The sequence below is a fragment of the Mastomys coucha genome, unplaced genomic scaffold (assembly GCF_008632895.1).
Source record: "Mastomys coucha isolate ucsf_1 unplaced genomic scaffold, UCSF_Mcou_1 pScaffold5, whole genome shotgun sequence".
Taxonomy (NCBI): Eukaryota; Metazoa; Chordata; class Mammalia; order Rodentia; family Muridae; genus Mastomys; species Mastomys coucha.
In genome coordinates this window covers 113,668,896-113,689,347 of record NW_022196911.1, presented here as the reverse complement: position 1 = coordinate 113,689,347, position 20,452 = coordinate 113,668,896, and the positions used below count along the sequence as shown (strand labels likewise).

The following is a 20,452-nucleotide window of genomic DNA, read 5'->3' as shown; positions in this document are numbered from 1 at the left end:
ATACTGCTGCAGACCAACCCTTCCTGGTGTGGAACTTTCTAGGCTCTGATCCTGGCCGAGACTCCAGGGGCAAGGCTGAAGGCCACCTCTGAGGTCAGCCTTCTCCCTGCCAAAACTCACGTAGAAGAGGGCACAGTGGCATTCGCTGTGGTGACTCTAGGCTTTGTAAGACCCCCGGGGATACAGCTACGTCCCTCAAGCCCTCAGGAAATCATGACGAGTCCCTGGACTGCCGTCCCACACAACGGCTGGTCAAACTGAAGCTGCAGCGCCCCACCCTCTTCTCTGTTGCTGTGAACGAACAGCAACAAAACATGGTTTCATGCCAAAGGTGGGGCAGGAGTACAGCTTCCCAGAGCCGGTTTCCTGCCAGGCCTAGGTACTGACCATGGGGGTGCTGACCCCTTAGCTGGTGTGTGCGGGTTTGCGCATGTGCGCCAAGAATTAGTACTAAGGCATGCGTGCCCCTCTATACGCAGCTTGGAAGGGTGGAGTCAGGTGGAGATTCTGTCAGACAGCCAAGGAGACACTGAAATTATAATGAGAGGTATATGCACATACATCCCCATATCTGTACCCACCTCCACATTCAACACACACAGACACGCATGCATGCACACACACGCATATGCACATGTGCACACACACACACACACACTAGCGTGCGCACATATGCATGCACATATGTCCCTGACATTTTCTTCACTGTGTGCATTTTACAGCCATCATGAAATGGCTCTGCCCTTGGGAGACTGGACTCCAGTGGCTCCCGAGAATCAGGTAATTCCCATCAGGGCTTCCAAGTGTGGGAGCTGGCTCTGCAGGACACACCCAGCCTCCGGTCCCCACCTCATCCCACCCCGCTTCCTCTCCTTGGTTCCCTTCACCCACGCTGGCTGTTCTGACCCCAACCTTTGAACTCGGAGTGAATCATTTCCTCTGTCAAAGGCGTGTGTTCACGCATGTGCACACACAGAAGCATGCTAGAGGAAAGAAGAAGCAGGCCTCCTTCCGGACCTGGCGCTCCAGCATGTGCAGGGGCTCGAGGTGACACACACACACAGGCTGGGTCCACTGCAGAAGAGTCCAGCACATATTTGGGTCTCTGTCAGAAAGCCCCCAGCCTGAGCCACCTCTGCTTGTGTCTGGGAAGTACAAGAACGTGGAGAAGGCGAGGTCAGTGCCTTTGGAATCCCTCTCTGTGGTGGTTTGAACAGAATGGCCCCCAAATGGTACACGTGTCTGAATGTTCAGTTCCCCATTGGTGGACCCCAAAGGATGAGGAGTGTGGCCATGTTGGAGGAGGTGTGGCCCTGCAGGTGGGTTTTGAGGTTTTAAAACCTCACACCATTCCGGCTGGCTCCCTCTCTTTCTGCCTCCTGCTTAGTGTGTAAGATGTTAGGGTCTCAGATACCGCTCCAGCACCATGGTCCCTGCATGATGGTCATGGTCCCACCCTCTAAACTGTAAGCAAGGCCGCAAGAAATGATAAACAATCAGTTGCCTTGGTCAGGGTGCCTCTTAACAGCAACAGAAAAGTAAGTGAGACAGAAGGGTCAGTGCCTTCGGGAGACCCCTCCTTCCGTGCCTGGGGAGCAGATCCCAGGGTGCTGGGCACACAGGGGAGAGCAGCAGTGCTCTGTGCCAGTCCTGGGCGGCTGAAGCCTGGCCTAAAGAAGGTGCCCCTCCAGACCTGGTGCTGGGCAACAGGAGAAGGTGAGGGAAGGGAGGCTGGGCCTGCACCACATAGCAGCTACTGAAGGTCAAGCCCCAAATCTGCAGCTGCTGGCATGCCATGTCACCTCTCCTGGTCCAGTCAATGACTGTGACACCAGGGCCACTCAGACCAGGAACTAAACTGTTCTGGATCCTACCGATGAGGCCTGTGAGTCTGGCGCTGCCTACAAGCCCACAACAGGGAGGAGGTCACTGTTGACCCACGCAGGAACAGAGCATTGCTTCCACAATGTTGTCTGGAAGGGCCAGCTCCTGGTACCCTCCAGCCGAGGGCAGAACGGGACCTGGCAGTTCTCTCAGAGGAAACCTTGGAGTACTGCATCAGTAACCAGAAAGAGAGACGGGGTGGCCTCGAGCAGGTGGGGACCCAAGGGCCCAGGGCCTTCCTTTGAGGATGCTGTAACCCTGGGCTCCCACACCTTCAGCAGTTCTCACATCTTTAACAGCTCCCTGCCTCTTTGGACTGAGCCTCTTTAACCCTTTGTAGTTATTCTTTACACTCACATACATACACAGAATTGTGTGGTTTGATCATAGGTAGTGATTAAGATTCAAATAGTAATAATTACAAAGAAAAGCTGTGATGCTGAGGACATGGCTCAGCAGGCAAAGTGCTTGCCAAGCAAGCGCATGACCGCGTGACCGCGTGACCAGATCCACCCAGCGGTGCAGCAGTCCCACCTGTAATCCTGCTCTGCAGGAGGCAGAGACAAGGAATCCCAGGCCAGCACCAACAGTGAGCTGATGTCTCAGTGCAGTCGAGGGAAGACAGCATCAACATCAGACCTCCACATGTGTGCATGCATATACTCCTACACCCATATCTACAAACACACACGCGTGTGCACACACATACTCTTGCACCCACATCTACAAATGCACACACGTGTGCACACACATGCAGAACAAAAACAAGACAGGACGTGTGATGGCTTACAGGCAGCTGTCAAGGGAATCGGGACAGCTTGCTAATTTGAAGCCAGCAAATGCAATGTAGCTATGCACAACCATCCCTGTTGCCATCTCCGGCATGACATGCTCATGACACGGTGCACTGCTCAAAGTAGATGGGTAAAGGCATACCTTTACACAGATCCCATATTAGAGCCCACCAAACAGCCACTAAACAACACCACCAAGGTGTGCTTAACACGCTAGTAGGAGGGCTGGAGAGATGGCTCAGCAGGTAAGAGCACTGACTGCTCTTCCAGAAGTCCTGAGTTCAATTCCCAGCAACCATGACGTGTCTCACAACTATCTAATGCCTCAACCATCTAATTCCCTCTTCTGGTGTGTCCGAAGACAGCTACAGTATATTCATGTGAATAAAATTTAAAGTAGGAATATGTATTTGTAAAATAGCCCTGTATCTGATCCTCAGAACCCAGGTAATGTCTGTCACCTAGCCTGGCAGCAAGCACCTTTTCCTGCTGAGCCATCTGATCTGCCCCTTTCCGTATTTTTAATGTGTGTGGAAGACATCGGGCATCCCCCTCAGTCGCTCTCCACTGAATCTGGAGTTCACTTGATGAGACCGGTCAGAAAGCCCAAGGCGGGCGGTGGTGACGCACGCCTTTAATCCCAGCACTTGGGAGGCAGAGGCAGGCAGATTTCTGCGCTCGAGGCCAGCCTGGTCTACAGAGTGAGTTCCAGGACAGCTAGGGTTATACAGAGAAACCCTGTCTCAAAAAAAACATTAAAAAAGAAAGCCCAGGGACCCCCCACCTCTGACCCTGCCTCTGTCTGACTCCTGAGTGCGAAGATTAAAGTCTGTGCCACCTCATCTGGCTATAAATTTATTAATTAGGGTTTTCAAGGCAGGGTGTCTTAGGGTTTTACTACTGTGAACAGACACCATTACTAAGGTAACTCTTATAAAAGAAAACATTCAGTCGGGGCTGGCTTACAGGTTCAGAGGTTCAGTCCATTATCTTCATGGCGGGAAGCATGGCAGTGTCCAGGCAGCCATGGTGCCGGAGGAGCTGAGAGTTCTGCAGGCAGCAAGGAGAAACTGCGTTCCACACTCTCAGATACCGCTCTAGCACCATGGTCCCTGCATGATGGTCATGGTCCCACCCTCTAAACTGTAAGCAAGGCTGCAAGAAATGATAAACAATCAGTTGCCTTGGTCAGGGTGCCTCTTAACAGCAACAGAAAAGTAAGTGAGACAGAAGGGTCAGTGCCTTCGGGAGACCCCTCCTTCCGTGCCTGGGGAGCAGATCCCAGGGTGCTGGGCACACAGGGGAGAGCAGCAGTGCTCTGTGCCAGTCCTCAAAGAGACCTCAAAGCCCACCCCCACAGTGACGCACTTCTTTCATCAAGGCCACACCTACTCTAAAGCCACACATCTTAATTGTGTCAGTCTCCATGGGCTAAGTATTCAAACACATGAGTCTGTGGAGGCCACACCTATTCAAACCACCACACAAGGTTTCTCTGGCCTGGAACCCACTATGTACACCAGGCTGGCCTCAAACTCCGAAATCCGCCTGCCTCTGCCTCCCAAGTGCTGGGATTAAAGGCGTGTGCCGCCACCGCCCAGCACTATTAAATATCATAGACAGAATGCTATTCTGGTTTCCTCAAACCGTCTTTAATGTGTTTGGTTACCTTTTTTTCCCCTTGAGACAGGCTAGCTTCAAACTCTCAATCCTCCTGCCTCAGATCCCGAGAGGGATGCCATATTCTGGGCTCGATAAATTTTATCTTGAAAAGTAGCCCAGAGCCGGGCAGTGGTGGCGCACACCTTTAATCCCAGCACTCGGGAGGCAGAGGCAGGCGGATTTCTGAGTTCCAGGCCAGCCTGGTCTACAGAGTGAGTTCCAGGACAGCCAGGGCTACACAGAGAAACCCTGTCTCGAAAAACCAAAAAAAAAAAAAAAAAAAAAAGAAAAGAAAGAAAGAAAGAAAGAAAAATAGAAAAGTAGCCCAGGCTGGCTCAGAACTTGGAGATCCACCTGTCTCTGCTTCTGAGTGCTGGGAGCAGAGGTGCCTACCAGCAGGCTCAGTTTTACCGACAGCACTGCCTCCCTGTTAACCCTGACCACCTCTGTTCGGACTCTCCTCCTCCAGCTTGGCAGTCTAGTTGAGAACTGTCGCTCCGTATCATCTTAGAGAAACAAAGAATGACCTTATTTTTTCTCTTTTTCCATTTCCTTGATTTCTGCCCTTACCATCTTTGCTTCCTTCCTCCCACTGACTCGGTGGCTTAGTCAGGGCCTGGCCAGGAAACAGATACGCTATCAGTGATCTTAACTGCAGCTTATATAAGGGGCGTGTGGTGTGTGTGTGTGTGTGTGTGTGTGTGTGCTCGCACATGTGTATGAGGTGTATAGGGGTTTTTTTGTGTGTATTATCCATTTGTTTTATTTTTGAGACATAAATTTTTATTTTATATTTATTCATATTTGTTCCATGTGTTAGCATTTTGCTTCCATGAATATCAGTACAGCATGTATATGCATACTTGGTGCCTGTGGAGGTCAGAAGAGGGCATCAGATCCCCTGGAACTGGATTTACCAATAATTGTGAACCACCATGTGGGTGCAAGGAACTGAGTCCAGGTCACCTGCAAGGGCAACCAGTGCTCTGACCACTGAGCCATCTCTCCAGCCCAAGACATGGTCTGCTATGAAGCCCAGACAGTCAGGAAGACCTTGAACTTCCTGTGTATCCTACATTGGTCTCAAACTCTAGTTAATCTTTCTGCCTCAGACTCCTGAGTGCTGAGGTCACAAGTGTGAGCTACCACACCTGTTGTGCAAACTCTCACTGATCAACAAAGGTTACAAAACACTGATAGGGTTTACTGATCCCGGTGGATGACTAAAGCTGTCACTGTCACACATGGTGGTCTCTGTGACACAACACAAGGACACACAGGAAAGGGGACACAGGAAGAGGACTTGATTCATCTATGCTTAGAGAGTTTGGCTCGCCTCAGGTCTCACACTCCAATGCCTTTCAAATTCCCACTGTGTCCAGTGTTCAAAGAAACCTTCCTGAGGGACTGAAGAGTCGGCCCAGCCTAGACGACTCCTGTAGCTTACAACCACCTATATAATTCTAGCCCCAAGAGAATCTATCCTTTGAGTACCTGCAGTCCCCCATACAGATATAGACAGGCACACAAACACACACAGACACATACACACAGTCACACAGACACAAGTAAGTATACAGTCACACACACTAGCAGACACAGACACACATACAGACATACACACACAAACACACACAGACATATAAGTTCACACATATACATACATACACATACAATCACACAGACATACACTAGCAAACCAACACAGACACACACGTTCACACACAGAGACACACACATGCACACAGAGGCATACATAGACACAGACACATATACAGGCACACATAGACACAGACACATAAAAACACATTTCCCCCAGTCCCCCTGATAAACTGGCAAGCACAAGCAAGAGGCTCCCTGCACTGTATGAGCTGCTTCAGCACATGACCGAGCCCCAAGAAGCTCCCCAATCCACAGCTAATTAATCAGAATTCCCAGAAAACCAGACTTGCTGGGTGGGACCCAAAGAGGGGCAGCCTTAGGGGACTGAACCCCAACCCTTGGGATCTACATTGCCTGGAGACCTCCGAGCTGGTCTGGGTTACAGGACAGCGGAGTCTTCTGGAATGAGGGGGTTGCTTGGTGCTCGGCAAAGCCATGCTCACCACACTTGTGTTAGGAGCATCCCTCTGTTATGACAGGGCCCCAATAGAAGCAGTCTATTTGGTCTACAATGTATATATATAGCACTTCAGGCCACAGTAGTGCCAAAACCTACAGTCCTCAGGAAGAGGCCTGACAACACTTGCAAGAGACTCTCAGTGAGAGCCAGAGGCGGTGGGTTCAGTGGAGAGATGCACAGAGGGAGGGAGAGTTCTGTGTTTTCAAACTTATTTGTGTGTGTGGAGGGTGTGGAAATCAGAGGACCATTCTGGGGGAGCCGGTTCTGTTGGGGGGGGGGCCTGGAATGTCAGGTTGGTGGCAGGCAGCTTACCCTCTGAGCCATCCTGCCCCCAAAACTCTCTCCCTTCCCTGTTTAAAAAAATTTATTTTTGGAGCCAAGGTCTCACTCATTCCGTAGCCATGGCTGTCTTAGAACTCAAAGAGATCTGCTTATCTCTTACTTTCAAGTGCTAGGGCCACAGGTCTACACAATGAAATTTGCATGTCTGCAGAACTTACCCGTGTGTGCATGTGTGTGCACGTGTGCCTGCCTGTTGGTATAGAACTTGCATGTGTGTGCATGTGTGTCTGCCTGTGTAGGAGTACTGCTTACAATGCTGTAGAGGCCAGGAGAGGGAGTTACAGGCAACTGTGAGCTACCATGTGGAGGCTGGGAACTGAACCCAGGTCCTCTGCAAGAGCAGCCAGAGCTCTTAACCACTGAGCCACCTCTCCAGCCCTCTCCTTATCATTCAAGACGGCATCCTGTGTACCCCAGGCTGCCCTGGAGCTCACAGTTTGCCCATGACCTTGAGCAGCTCTCCTGTCCCTCCCATGACTTTGAGCAGCTCTCCTGTCCTTCCCATGACCTTGAGCAGCTCTCCTGTCCCTCCCCCTGAGTGCTGGGGTGACAGGCATTGTCCACAACCACTCGTGATTTATGTGGTGCTGACTCCTATAGCCCTGGCCCTCAAACGATTTTCAAGAGAAGTTCCCAAACCACACAAAAAGGAAGGAGATGTCGGCAGCCAAGGCTGAGTGACTACAAAGAAGACACAGAGAGCAGCAGCAGCAGCAGCATGAACCTTGACCCCACCTTACCAGACCCAAGCTGAAGCATAAGAACAGAAACTATCAACGTACTAGAAGAAAACTGGCTGTTCCTTCGCACCTTGGCAAGAGACAATTCTTATAAAACACAGAAAGTGAAAACCACAAAGGGGGAAAAAAAGAGAAAGAAATTGCAAAATGAGACCTCACCAAAAGTGATGGGGATGCACTTATGCTTATTTAAAAAAAAAAAAAAAAACATGATTAACAAAAGGAATGGCCAAGCCACAGCCTGAAATAAACTCTTTGAGAAGCACATATCTGACAAAAGACCAATATCCAAAAGAAATGAGGAAGAGTTGAGCCGTCCAATTTGAAAATGAGCAACAGATTTGAGAACGATATTTTACAAAGGAAAAATACATGAATAGCTGGGAAGGTCATGAAAATGTGCTGGGCCACATTAGTCATCAGACAGATGCAAAATGAAAGCCAGAGCGAAATAGCACACACACACCCCCACCGCCAGAGCGACTAACATTTAAGACTGACAGCAGCAGATGCGACATGAACGCAGTGACCAGAGCCACTGTGCACCACTGCTGGGACTAAAGCCAGATGGCCACCATGGCCGCGATGGCCGAGATGGCTGCCATGGGTGGGGACCCAGAAGCCTCTCCAGGAACTAAACAGACACTGATTCCAAGGGCCGCTCAATCGGTCTAGGTGTTCCCGTGAGACAGATGAAGCAGCTCCCATGACAGACCAGGATAAGATGTTCATCACAGAGCCCCAACCAGAGGAAACAGGAAACTGTCAAAGCCACAGGAGAGTCGGGCGGGGAGCATGACCCAGGTATAACATGGAACACGCCATGGAGAACCACAGCAGTGAGCGACTCTGCCAACCTTCGAACTGGATGAGCAAATTCAGGATGGGAGGTTCCCTGAAGGAGACAAAGACAGCTGTATAGGAAGGGACAGGGACTCTCCAGGCGATGCCAGTGTTCCATGTTATGGCTGGGCTGCAATTGGAACACACGGTGCATTTACCTGTAAAAATTCACAGTTCGGCACGCCCAGCATCCAGGAGACATGGCTACATGGAAAGAGAACCACTGTAGCTAATGATACAGGAGCAGAAGGTAGAAAAGTTCAGGAGTACTGGCACCTGCAACTTATTACAACTGTGTCTAGTCGCTGAGCATGGTGGTACTTGTCTGTGATTCCCACCCTTTGGAAGATGGAGGCAGAAGAATTAGAAGTTCAAGGCCAACCTTGGCTACATGAGTTTGAGGGTAGCCTTGGCTACATGAGACTCCATCTCAAAGACAAATTAATTAGTCAATCAAATATGTCTGAGGAGAGCCCGATAACTGGTGGACAGCTGCGGACCTAACAGGGAACACTCATGGTAGGGTCCAGCAGGTGGGTGTGTGGGCACAATTTCACCGTCTTCTCCTTATTTTGAAATGTTTCTCAGAAAATTAGAAAAATGGGGCCTGAGGAGCCCGCTCAGCGGGTAAAGAAAGTCTACTGCCTAATGAATGGGTACCTGGGTTCAATCCCAGCGCCGTGTAAAAGCTAGGTATGGCTGTACACGCACGTGCGTAATACAAGCATGCGCGCACACACAAACACAAGTAATTTTTGAAAACCAAGGTGATAAACGATACAGGAAGACAATGTTGACCTCCACTCCCGCTCACACTGTGCACGCTGACCACAGACACACAGATATTGAAACACATCAAACAAAAAACTAGGAAAATACAATACAAAAAGAGCCAGGAGGCACCTGCCTCCTTCCCCGGGTGCCATGGGTTGGAAGTGGAATTCAGTGGCTTCCTATTACTCCCTGAGGCGGCCTTCTTGCTGCTTCCCTCCCTTTCAGCCTAATCAAGTTGTCCTGGCAGCCTCTGCAGCAGCAGCTCGCAGCAGCCCTTCTGCAGAGCCAAGGACAGCAATGCCCAGGTACACGGGGCTTTTGAGAGCTTGCACCGCCCCCTGCTGGACAGAGGGATCCCTGCAGCTGCCTCTCTGTTCCCTGCAAGTAGCGAGTTAGTCCTTGCTGGGCCAGCAACATCCTGCAGATAAACAATGTTGATAAATAGGCCTTGCCTGTCTGTAGAGCACACCCACCATGTCCACAGTGAATATCCAGGTCCTTGAGATGCCCCCTGCCACCCACACAGGTCACGGAAGCAGACCGAAGCTACCCTCTCCAGGCAGGACACCAATCCCCCACCCCTTTCTCACCACCTTGGGCTGGGATACTAGGCAGAACCCTGAATCTGTAATGTATACTTTCTTTTTTAAAAATGAGTTACTGTTTTTATCTTATGTGTGTGGGTGCTTTGCTTGCATGTATGTCTGTGTGTGTTTGCCTGGTACCCTCAGAGGCCAGGGGCACTTACTAGAGTTGCTGTGAGCTGCCCTGTGGGTACTGGGAATAAAATCTGAGTCCCCTGCAAGAGCCTTAACCGCTGAGCCACCTCTCAGGCCCTGTAGGCCTTTTTGTTTGTTTGTTTGTTTCGAGACAGGGTTTCTCTGTGTAGCCCTGGCTGTCCTGGAACTCACTCTGTAGACCAGGCTGGCCTTGAACTCAGAAATCCGCCTGCCTCTGCCTCCCAAGTGCTGGGATTAAAGGTGTGTGCCACCACCGCCTGCCCAGAGCCTTTATTTTTAATGTCCTCTCCGTCCATGGCTTTTGAACTGTTGGTTTCTCTGGCTCTTTAAGCTCCAAGTCAGCCCACCCCTGAGATGTTGGAGCTTCTCGTAACTCCCCATAAACACACACCGCCCGAGCCTGGGGAGTGGCTTAGTCATCGTGCAATCTCAGCACAGGTGGGTCCTCAGAGCTCGCTGGCCCACACGACAAGTTCCAGGCTGTTAAGAGACTGACTCAAAACATAAGGTGGGTGGTGTCCAAGGAACAATAGCCAAGGCTGTCCACTGGCTTCTACATGTGCACACATACACATGCAGACACCATGTCGCCTACTCAAAGCCATGCGACCTGGAGTGCTGAAGGAATCCCAAGTGGCCAGGTGTTATGCTATCCCCACTTTTCATAGTGAGCCACAAACCCAGGCGGGGGCGGGGGCGGGGGCTGGGAGGGCAAGGACCATCCACAGAGCAGGGGAAAGTACTGACAGGATAGATCAAATAAGGATCTAATAACCAACATATACAAAGAGGGAGCTCAATTCAATAGCAAAGCAACTTGACTCTAAAATGGGCAGAGCCTGGTGTGATGGTGTGGTGGGATTACACAGCTGTAATCCCAGCACTTGATAGGCAGAGAGGCAGGACCATCAGGGGTTCAAAGCCATCTCAACTGTTACTAGTCTTAAAACTAGCCCAACGCCAGCCACACAGGGTCAATGGTGTCCCCCACAAGCCCCTACCACCCCACGCCCTTACTCTGGCACCTTCACACCCCACCCCCCTATACCCCTACCACCCTCACCACCCCATACCTCTACCCTCATCACCACACCCACATAGTAGTGTTTGTGAGAAAAGGCTCTTGGGCAAGCTATATGGCTCAACTGGTAAAGGTGCCTGCCACCAAGCCTGACGACATGAGTTCTAGCTCTGTAGCCAGTGGTGGGTGCAGAGAACTGATTACTTCAAGTTGTCCCCCCACTCCACACGTGCCAGGGCAAGTGTACACAAACACAGATAAATGCTTACATAGGATACTTTTTTTGAAAGAAAAAAAAAGGAAAGGCTCTTTGCGGATAGAACGTGGTGGCTTAAGATGTGATCATCCCAGCTGCTCAGAGGCCTTAAATATCCTCATTTTTAGAAAGGCAGAGGGAGATCTGAGAGAAGCCGATCACGAGACAGCAGAGGCAGGAGCCAAGAAAGCCGAGGCTGCTGGAGCCACCAGGAGCCGGGAGAAGACTGGGCCAAAAGCTTCTTGGAGCTGCAGAAGGAGCTTGCCTAGCCCAGCACGTTCTGCTTCTGATTTCTGACCTGCAGAGCTAAGCAGGTCACATCAATCCATCAGTCACAGCTGGGGCCCGCCAGAGGCTCCCGGGCCAGCCGGGAGGTGGGAGATGACAGGACTGAATGGGGCAGTGAGGGCTAGGGTAGAGCCTCCAGAGAGCCGGGGGGGGGGGGGGGGGGGGGGGGGGGGGGGGGGGGGGTTTGCCTGCCTATCCTGTGGCAGAGAAGAGCTGGGACCCTGTTGTCCCACTATACAAACCAGACCCCGGCCAGGAGCACACATCCGATGCCAGGGAGGTTGGACCCTTGCAGAGAGCCATGTGTGGACTCCTTACTGGGCAGCGTCTCCCATGATCCCTGTCTGCGCTTGCCCTGATGGCCCAGTCTTTCTCACCCTCCCTGCCCTCCCGAGGCCTGGCTGAATAGAAAGCTCCCTTCTTAGAGAGTCTCCCTCTCCTTCTCCCTTCCCCTCCCCCTCTCTCCTTGCTGAAACACAAGCGCTTGGAACAAGATAAAAAACTGCTTAATTTCTAAGAGCCACAAAGCTGATCCAGAACAACGAAAAAAGAAACCACGCCGACCCTTGGCTGAAAAAGCAGCATCCCGTGCCTCTGAGGCCTGTCCCTGCTCAGTGACTCATGCCAGCCCTGCTGAGAAGCCCGAGGCATTTGCCTAGGGAAATCTCTGAGAGCCCAAGAGGACCCCCGGCCAGAGGGAGAAGAAAGGAAAAGAAAGGACAGGGCAGAGCTAAGGATGCCCACTCGAGCCCTGAACCTCTTCCCTGTGACTGGAAGTCCCCATGGCCCCAGGGCAAGACCACACCCTCCACCACACCTCCTGGAATCAGGGCTGGACAGGCTTCCACCACCAGCCCTTGGGGCATCCAGCCACCCTGGTCTCCATCCACTGGAGCCCACGTGTACCCTCGTCCACTGCCCCCCCGAAGTGGAAGCAGGGATGGAGGGAGCTGTCAGCATCTGACACTGAGGCAGAAAGGCAGGGTGCGACACAGCCAGCTGGAAGGGGGGAGCCAGCCAAGTGCACACCAAGGGGAGGGACTCAGTCTCATTCCACAGATGAGGAAACTGAGGCCAAGTTACAGAGTAATCTGCTCAAGGCCACCCTACAGGCAGGCACAGGACAAGAGCTTGACTTCCCCAGGGAGTGGGGTTAGGATTAGGGCTCCAACTGACCCCAATTAATAAACCGGGGTGAAGAACAGGCTGGAGGAGGGATGGGGATTTTCCTCTTCTGTCCTAGTCTGGCCATTTACAGCTGAGTGTTTGGGAAGAAAAGTTTTGTAAACATACATCCAAATGAAGGGTTCCTAGCGTGCCAGTCATGCCTGGCATGGCGGCCTGTGCCCAGATCCCAGTAACTCAGGAGCCTGGAGTAGAGTAATCTTGAGTTTGAGATCAGCCGGGGACACAGAGCAAGATGACACCTCAAAATGAAAAAATTAAAATGTAAATGTCAGGGAGAAGAGCAACTGGCATGACTGAGGCCCCAGATTCCTGTGACAGCCCCCCAAAGAGAGGGGGGAGGGAAGGATTGATCTTTGGCCCTGACCCATCCTAAAACAAGGTACCACGTGAGGATGAAGCTCTCTGGTAGAGTGTATGCCCTGGCACAGTACCCTGGTCCGTCCCAGCATCACATAAACCTGTGGCAGGTTTGTAATCCCAACAACCTGCCCATAGAGGCAGCAGGATTGGGAGTTCAATACTATCCAGGACTACACAGTCAAGTTGGGGGGCCAGATAACCTGCCTCAAAAACAAACAAAAGGAGAGGGTTGCTCCGTCCAATGCTGTGCTGTCTGTCCTTGGCTAAGGGCACCGGTGAGTGTGGGGTGGGGAAGGCCGGGATCCACGGCTCTCAAAGGCTTCTTTGTTCAGTGTATAAAAAGCTCTGGTCAGCCCTTGAGGCTCCAAGCTTTCACCCTTGGGTCTCAAGGGAGCCACCTCCCCCTCACGCGAGCCTCTCAAATACCCTGCTGTCACCTAATGGGCCGGGCCCTGTCATGCATAGAATGAAGGCTGGGCTGGACATATGTGTGGCTCAGTGGTTGAGGAGGCCCTGAACCCACAACCCAGCACAGCCACACAGACAAGTGCAGGCCCCTGTCAGCCAGCCGCTAAAACAACTGCCATCTTACAGCTGGTAACCAGGAGGTGGCTAGGCCAGGCTTCCTGTGGGGGATACAGCACCACCTGTCCAGGCCTTGGAAGCTGCTGCTGGTGTCCCCTGCCATGCTGGTGCTATAAACTGGGCACAGAAAACCTCGCCTCTCTACTTATCACCTCCAGCTGGTCACGACACAAGTGCAACACTGAATGTTTCCCTCCCAGGTCTCCTGTTGTGCCAGACAGGGTCACAGGACACACTGCTGTCAGCAAGGCACCGGGGTGGCCGCCTCTCAGTGAAGGCCTGGCCAGCGTTGATGTCACATCAGAAACCGCAGTAATCCCAGGGTTGGTGGTGACAGGTCATCCCTCAGATGAGATCCAAGATGTCCTCTTCCTTCTCTTTGGCATCTCAGGGACCCCTGTCTCTGTGCATGCACTCGGAAGCAAACTAATACCCCGGGCTGATGACACTTTTGGGTGGGGTTCAGTCTCATCACCAGCACAGGACAACACAAATCCAGAGTACCGGTTACATCCCTAAAATCCGCCCCCACACTCTCCTGCAGCCCCTGACTCAGATGGTACCCAAGGGGGAAGAGGTAGTAAGGACCTCAGACAGTAGGGACCCCAGTAGGGACTGAGAAGCTTAACCTGGGGACGACTTGTTTACACCCCTGCTGGGTCTGTCCTGGGTCTAAGGAGGCTGCAGGCGTACACGATTGCATGTGCACTTATGTGCACTCACGGACATTGCACTCTGGCCCGAGAACACACACACACCCACGAGGGTGCACACGTGTGCATACACCTCCTCCAAGCACTGGGAGCCACCACCTCTATAATCAGCTGCCTGGGAGGCCCAGCAAGGCTATTTCAGGAGGAGACCAAGGCCAGATGATGGACAAACAAGCTTGCCTTGGCCCCGGTGCAGAGTCCATCCCCGCCATCCACCCTTCCAGTGATCACAGACAGAAAAGTGGAAAAGTGGCACACCGGAAAATGAAAGAGAAACAGCTCAGCTCGGGAGAAGGGGCCCAGTTTAAATAAAAGCCAGACCCGGCTGGGCTTAGAGTGGGAAGCGACATTCCAGCTCACCAACGTGGAATAGTCAGCAGAAAAAAAGAAAGAAAGAAAGAAAGAGAGAGAGAGAGAGAGAGAGAGAGAGAGAGAGAGAGAGAGAGAGAGAGAGACGAAGAAAGATTTCTGTAAAAGTTGCTAAACGTGACCTTGGGTGCTCACTTCCCAAAGCCACAGTATGGCCACACCATTTGGACCGGGGTCGGGGTCAGGGATGGGGGTCCAGGGATGTGGAGGGCTGTGGCCTACCTGTGATGCGATCTCTCTCCATTCCTACAGACGTATTTACAGCAGGCAGCTGGGATGCCGGTGTCCCCTGCGCAGAGGGGTCCTCCTCCCCTTTCTCACCCTGTCGCCCTCTCTCTCTCTCTCTCTCTCTCACTCTCTCTCTCTTTGCCTCCTCCTCCTCTTCCTCTAAAAACACTCTTTGTCTGGTCTAATTTCTTCAATCTGTTGCAATCACGAACAGATCCAAATTACCACATTTCCATGTGTTGGTCATATGTCTCTGCTCCGAACTGTAGTAGCATTGTCTCTGCCACACAGACGGGGAATGGGGAGCAAGAGGAGAGAAATTAAAAAAAAAAACAGGAGGGGGAACCTCGATGGGATCCCGGGGCGTCCCTGGGTCCTCTCCCTGAGCAAAGGACCAGCCGCCTGGCCCTCAGTGCTGTGGCCTCAGCCGTCCAGCGTGCAGCTTCCGGCACTGCCTCCTCTCCCCGCCCCCTCCAGCCCCCGCCGCTGGAGTCTGGCTGTTCCCTTTTAATATCCACTTGGAGATGCCTAACTAGGCTCTTGGAAACCAACTCGCAGAGTCAAATTCCTGGCCACTTCCAAAGTCTTTCATTTTCCTCCCGTCCAGCGATGCTGTGATTTTCTTGGGGTTTAAACCATTTAAAAAGCTTCTATTTCCTGCGCGCCTGCCTCACCTTACTCTACTGGTACAGACCTCAACCGCACTGCACCTGACCTATCGGCAAAGGTACAGATCACCCCCCAGGCAGGAGGACCCAAGGAAGGTTCCAAATACCTGCCTGAGGTATTCGAACCCTGAGAAGCTCCCCCTGTCTTGTCAGCCTGAGGATCAGAGGGACAGGCTGTCCCCACCCCAGGCTCCCAAGAGGCTGAGCTGGCTAGAGGCTTTCCTGGAAGATTCCCACCCCACACACATGAGTCAGTAAGTCTCAGCGGTTCCCCAGGGAGGGAACACATCCTCCGGTTGTGATTTCCCCAGACTCAGCGGCTCTCTGAGAACATGGCTGGCCCGCGGCCTCAGCTCTATTTCCTGGTGGACACCTGGTCCAGGGGCTGCTCACCTGGCAGGAGGAAGGAGCACCTGCTAAGAGCCGTGGCTGCGATGACAGGCTCAGTAGCAGCAGTGGGAAGGTCATGGGGAAGGGCCGCAGGGAATGGAGAATCCTTGTACCAAAAAGTTGTTCAAACCTGGTGGGAAGTAGGGCTTTGCTATGCAGTCTCTGCTTAAAGAAAACGAGCATGTGTTTGTGCCAGAGTTAAGGGCTGTTTCTGTAAAAAAACAAAACAAAACAAAACTGGCATCTCTTTATCGTATTAAGGTTTTGTTGGTATTTTGAAACAGGGACTGGAACTCTAGGTAAACCAGGCTGGCCTTGAACTTCTGAAGATCCTCACGGCTTTCATCCAGGGCACTGGCATTATAGGCTTATGTCACTTGGCTGGGCTCAGACTTAAGAATCTCTTCAGAAAAAGAGATGGCAAGCCTGGGAAAGCATTCATGCCTGGCCACTGGGTGCTAGCCCAAATGTCACAGCCTTCAGACAGACCGTACACTGACCACTGTGCTTCCGTCTCCGTGGCACCTTGGCACATACTCATTGTTCACTGGTCCCTTGGAGACATGAGTTGGAGACCCTCCCTCGCCAGAAAGCCAGATCCTTCATAGCCCATAGCCAAAGCACCCCAAGCCTGAGATGCCACTCCAGGCCCATGCATTCTCTGCTTGGGGCGGGGCCCCAGATGCCCGTCCCTAGACAGCAAGGCATCTTCTTGTGGGAGTGTGAGATCATGTCTAGCCTCTTGGGAGACATCAAGGGAAATGTCCCTGCCAGGGAGCGTGGAGTGCCCTCAAAGGGCAGCCCGCACCGTGAGAGAGTTGGGAGCAGAGCCTTGCTAGAGGGAGATTCCCGCCCTGGAAGGACTGGCAAATAGTCCCCTAAGAATTCACAGCCTAGGGCTGGAGAGATGGCTCAGTGGGTAAGAGCACCCGAAGGTCCTGAGTTCAAATCCCAGCAACCACATGGTGGCTCACAACCACCCTCTTCTGGTGCATCTGAAGATAGCTACCGTGTACTTATTTATAATAATAAATGAACCTGAGCAAGCAGGGTCTACAGGAGTGAGCAGGGCCAGCCGGAGCAAGCAGAGGTCCTAAAGTCAGTTCCCAACAACCAGATGAAGGCTCACAACCATCTGTACAGCTACAGTGTGTACTCATATACATAAAATAAATAAATAAATCTTAAAAAAAAAAAAAAGAATTCGCATCCTAGAACCCAGGACTGAGGCCTTGTTAGGAATTGGACTTTACAAGAAGTGAGGGATTTTGAGATGAGGATCATTTGAGCCACCTGAGTAATCCAGGACAAGTTCCTGGACCAGACCTTGGGAAGGCACGGAGGGGGTGGGGCTCACGAGCCTCCACCCCGCCTGTGGAGCTATAGGCCTGTGGCTGTTTCTAGGAGTGGAAGAGTCAGGGGGTTTGGCTTTATTCCTTTTGGGGTTTTTTGTTTTGTTTTGCTTTGTTTTTTTAAGGTGTGGCTCCTAGTAGGCCAACTGAGTGCCAGTAGACGGTTCCACACACAGATGTATTGGGGAGCAAGATAAGAGTTAATGGGTTATTTAATAAAAAAGAAGTGAGGGTGCTGGAGAGATGGCTCAGTGGTTAAGAGCACTGACTGCTCTTCCAGAGGTCCTGAGTTCAATTCCCAGCAAACACATGGTGGCTCACAACCACCTGTAATGGGATCTGATGCCCTCTTCTGGTGTGCGTCTGAAGACAGTGACAGTGTACTCACATACATAAAATAAAAATAAATCTTAAGAGAGAGAGAGCACGTGAGAGAGAGTCATGAAGCTGGGAGAGTAGGGAGGTGGGGGTGTCTGGGAGGAGTTAAGGGGAGGAACTGGAGGGTGACTGTGATCTAAATACATGTAATGAAACTCTCAAAGAATTAATAAAAACTTGTATTTTTCCCAACATGGTATTTTTATTAGTTATTTGGGAATTTCATACAATGTGCCCCAATCATCCCCCCCCAAAAAACCCCACCAAGTCCAATTTGTGTTGTCCACAAACTCACTAGAGTATGGTCAAGTTCCCAGTGGCCAGCCCCTTAAAAAAAGATTTCCTCGGGCCGGAGAGATGGCTCAGCGGGTAAAGAGCACTGACCTGCTCTTCCAAAGGTCCTGAGTTCAAATCCCAGCAACCACGTGGTGGCTCACAACCTCCGTAACGAGATCTGACTCCCTCTTCAGTGTACTTACATATAATCAATATATAAATCTTTTAAAAAAAAAAGATTCCCTCACCCCTCCCACCTCCTGCCCGAAGCCATCAACTGCTCGAAGAGCTACACTTCAGCATCTTTATGGTGACTTTTAAGGACCCTCCTCAATAGCTTCCTGTCTGGATTGTTTCCTTGGGGTGGGGGGGGTTTGTATTTTAAAAAGAGGGGCTTTGACACACACAGGGAAGGAAGTGAGACCGGATCACAGAGAGTTGAAGGCACTGCCTGAAGGCTGGACTGGTGTGGCGGGCCACAGCCAGGAAGGAGTCCTGCACAGGTGGCAGAGGTCGGCAGGGGCTCCCTGTAGGCCTCTGAAGGTACAGCTGGCATGTCCACATTGATACTGAGTGCACTTGTGGCCCCAGGACAGAGATACATTTGTATAACTTTATCCCACCAGTTTATGGTAACTTCTTATGGCAGCTGGGGAACATGAGGCAGGTGTCCTGTGTAGGCCGAAGTGAACACTGTGGCCGTTTGACCATTTCCATCCAAAGCACTCGGACCAATCCCAATCGGGAGGAGGACAGCTGGGGCAAGCTGGGGCGTACAGTTACTTTTTTTCTTCTCTCCTCCATTTTCCCCAACTTTTTTGAAATAGGGTCTTAGCTAGCTCAGGCTAGCCTGCAGCAGAGGGTGACTGGACATCCTGGGTTAGTAGTTTTTGTTTGTTTTGCTCTTCAGATTTTTTTAATGTTATGTATTTGAGTGTTTTGTCTGGATATATATATATATATATATATGTACACTGTGTGTGTCTAAGCAGGCCAGAAGATGTTGGATCCCCTGTGTCTGGAGTTATGGATGGTTGTGAGTTACCCTGTCGGTGCTGGGAATTGGGACCAGGGTCCTCTGCAAGAACAACGAGTCCTCTACCCACTGAGCCATTGCTCAGCCTCCTCCCCCACCCCCACCCCCCACCCCCTCAGCCAACTCTGAACTTCTGACCCTCCCGTTTCCACCTCCCAAGTGCTAAGATCACAAGTGTGCACCACCAGGCCCGGTTTTATTTACTCTCTTTCTTGACTCTGAGAGAAATACTCCTTGATGGTTTTTCTGCTTATAAATGCAATGTCTGTTCATTCTATTACATTTAGTAAGTACAAAAAAAAAAAAAAAAGAAGAAGAAGAAGAAGAAGAAGAAGAAGAAAGAAGAAATTGTTTCCTCCACAGGAGACTGTCCAGGCCCAACTGCCAGGGCAGCATGCACATCAGTGGCCCCGGATGATGAGTGGGCCAGGAGCTGGTGTCTCTGTGACTCTCAGCATCTGAGGACCTAGTTTGGCTCAAGGTCTGTCTCCCCGCTATGCCTGAAAATCTAAGCACTCGGGCCTAAGTAGAGGAATAATTTGAAACCAAAACCCCGGCAGTACAGACGGCTCGGATGGAGCCTGCATTAGTCATAGGCAGAGGCTGCGAAGAGAAAGGGTGAGAGGCAGGGCGCGCCTCGGTGAAGAGTCAAGAAACCCACCGCCCACGGTGCGTATAAGGCTTAGGAGACAGCTCACCAGCCACTCATGCTCCTCCCACCCGGCAAGAGGCTGAGACAGTTGTACTCAAGCATGGAAACCCATGAGGGCTAGCTTGGCTTCAACAGCTTTTCCAACCTGGGCAAGGTTTGCTCTTCTGGGGAGACAGGACCCCAGGCCATGCTCTGAAGCATGTGTCAGTGCCAGCCCAAAGCCCCAGGTCCCCCCCCCAGCCTGCAGTTAGAGCCTCACTCTCACCAGCCTTTCCAGTCCTCAGGCCAGCACCCCAGCCTTCATCCCCCTGGCCACCCTGGCCACAGTCTTTGTTTTTTTGTTTTTTGTTTTTTGTTTTTTTAAGACAGGATTTTTCTGTGTAGTCCTGGCTGTCCTGGAACTCCCTCTGTAGACCAGGCTGGCCTTGAACTCAGAAATCCGCCTGCCTCTGCCTCCCAAGTGCTGGGATTAAAGGCGTGCACCACCACCACCCGGCGGCCACAGTCTTTGTGATGTCACTCAGAGGTTCACAATCCTCCAAGCTGCAGAGGGGCCTCACTGGGCACAGACCCACTTAAAGAAGCAGCTGGGGACCTAGGCCAGCCAGGAACAGTTCATCTGGGAGGGCTCAGGCATTAACTCCTCTGTTAGGAAGTCTTCCAGGATTGCTTCCCCGCTCTGTCCTGTCCTATTATGTGACCTGGCTCTCCCAGACATATCTGCCTCTGCAGCTTTCATGGTGACCTTTTCTCCCGAGTGGACCTTCAGGGCCCCAGATTAAAGTGTCTGC

The 20,452-nt window shown here is 51.7% G+C and overlaps 1 protein-coding gene across 2 annotated transcripts in view; it reads right to left on the bottom strand.

Moving 5' to 3' along the window:
• The window catches only part of Septin9 (septin 9), a 176,297-nt gene that overhangs the window by 123,751 nt on the left and 32,094 nt on the right, over positions 1-20,452 (bottom strand). Inside the window, exon 1 of one of the 2 annotated variants that reach the window (XM_031354328.1) lies at positions 14,904-15,336. The exons of the other annotated variant lie outside the window; for it this stretch is intronic. Coding sequence (XP_031210188.1) covers positions 14,904-14,925 — 22 coding nt within the window. The 5' untranslated portion in view covers positions 14,926-15,336. Of the gene's footprint in view, positions 1-14,903; positions 15,337-20,452 lie in introns of those variants that run through there. 2 annotated transcript variants of the gene reach the window in all.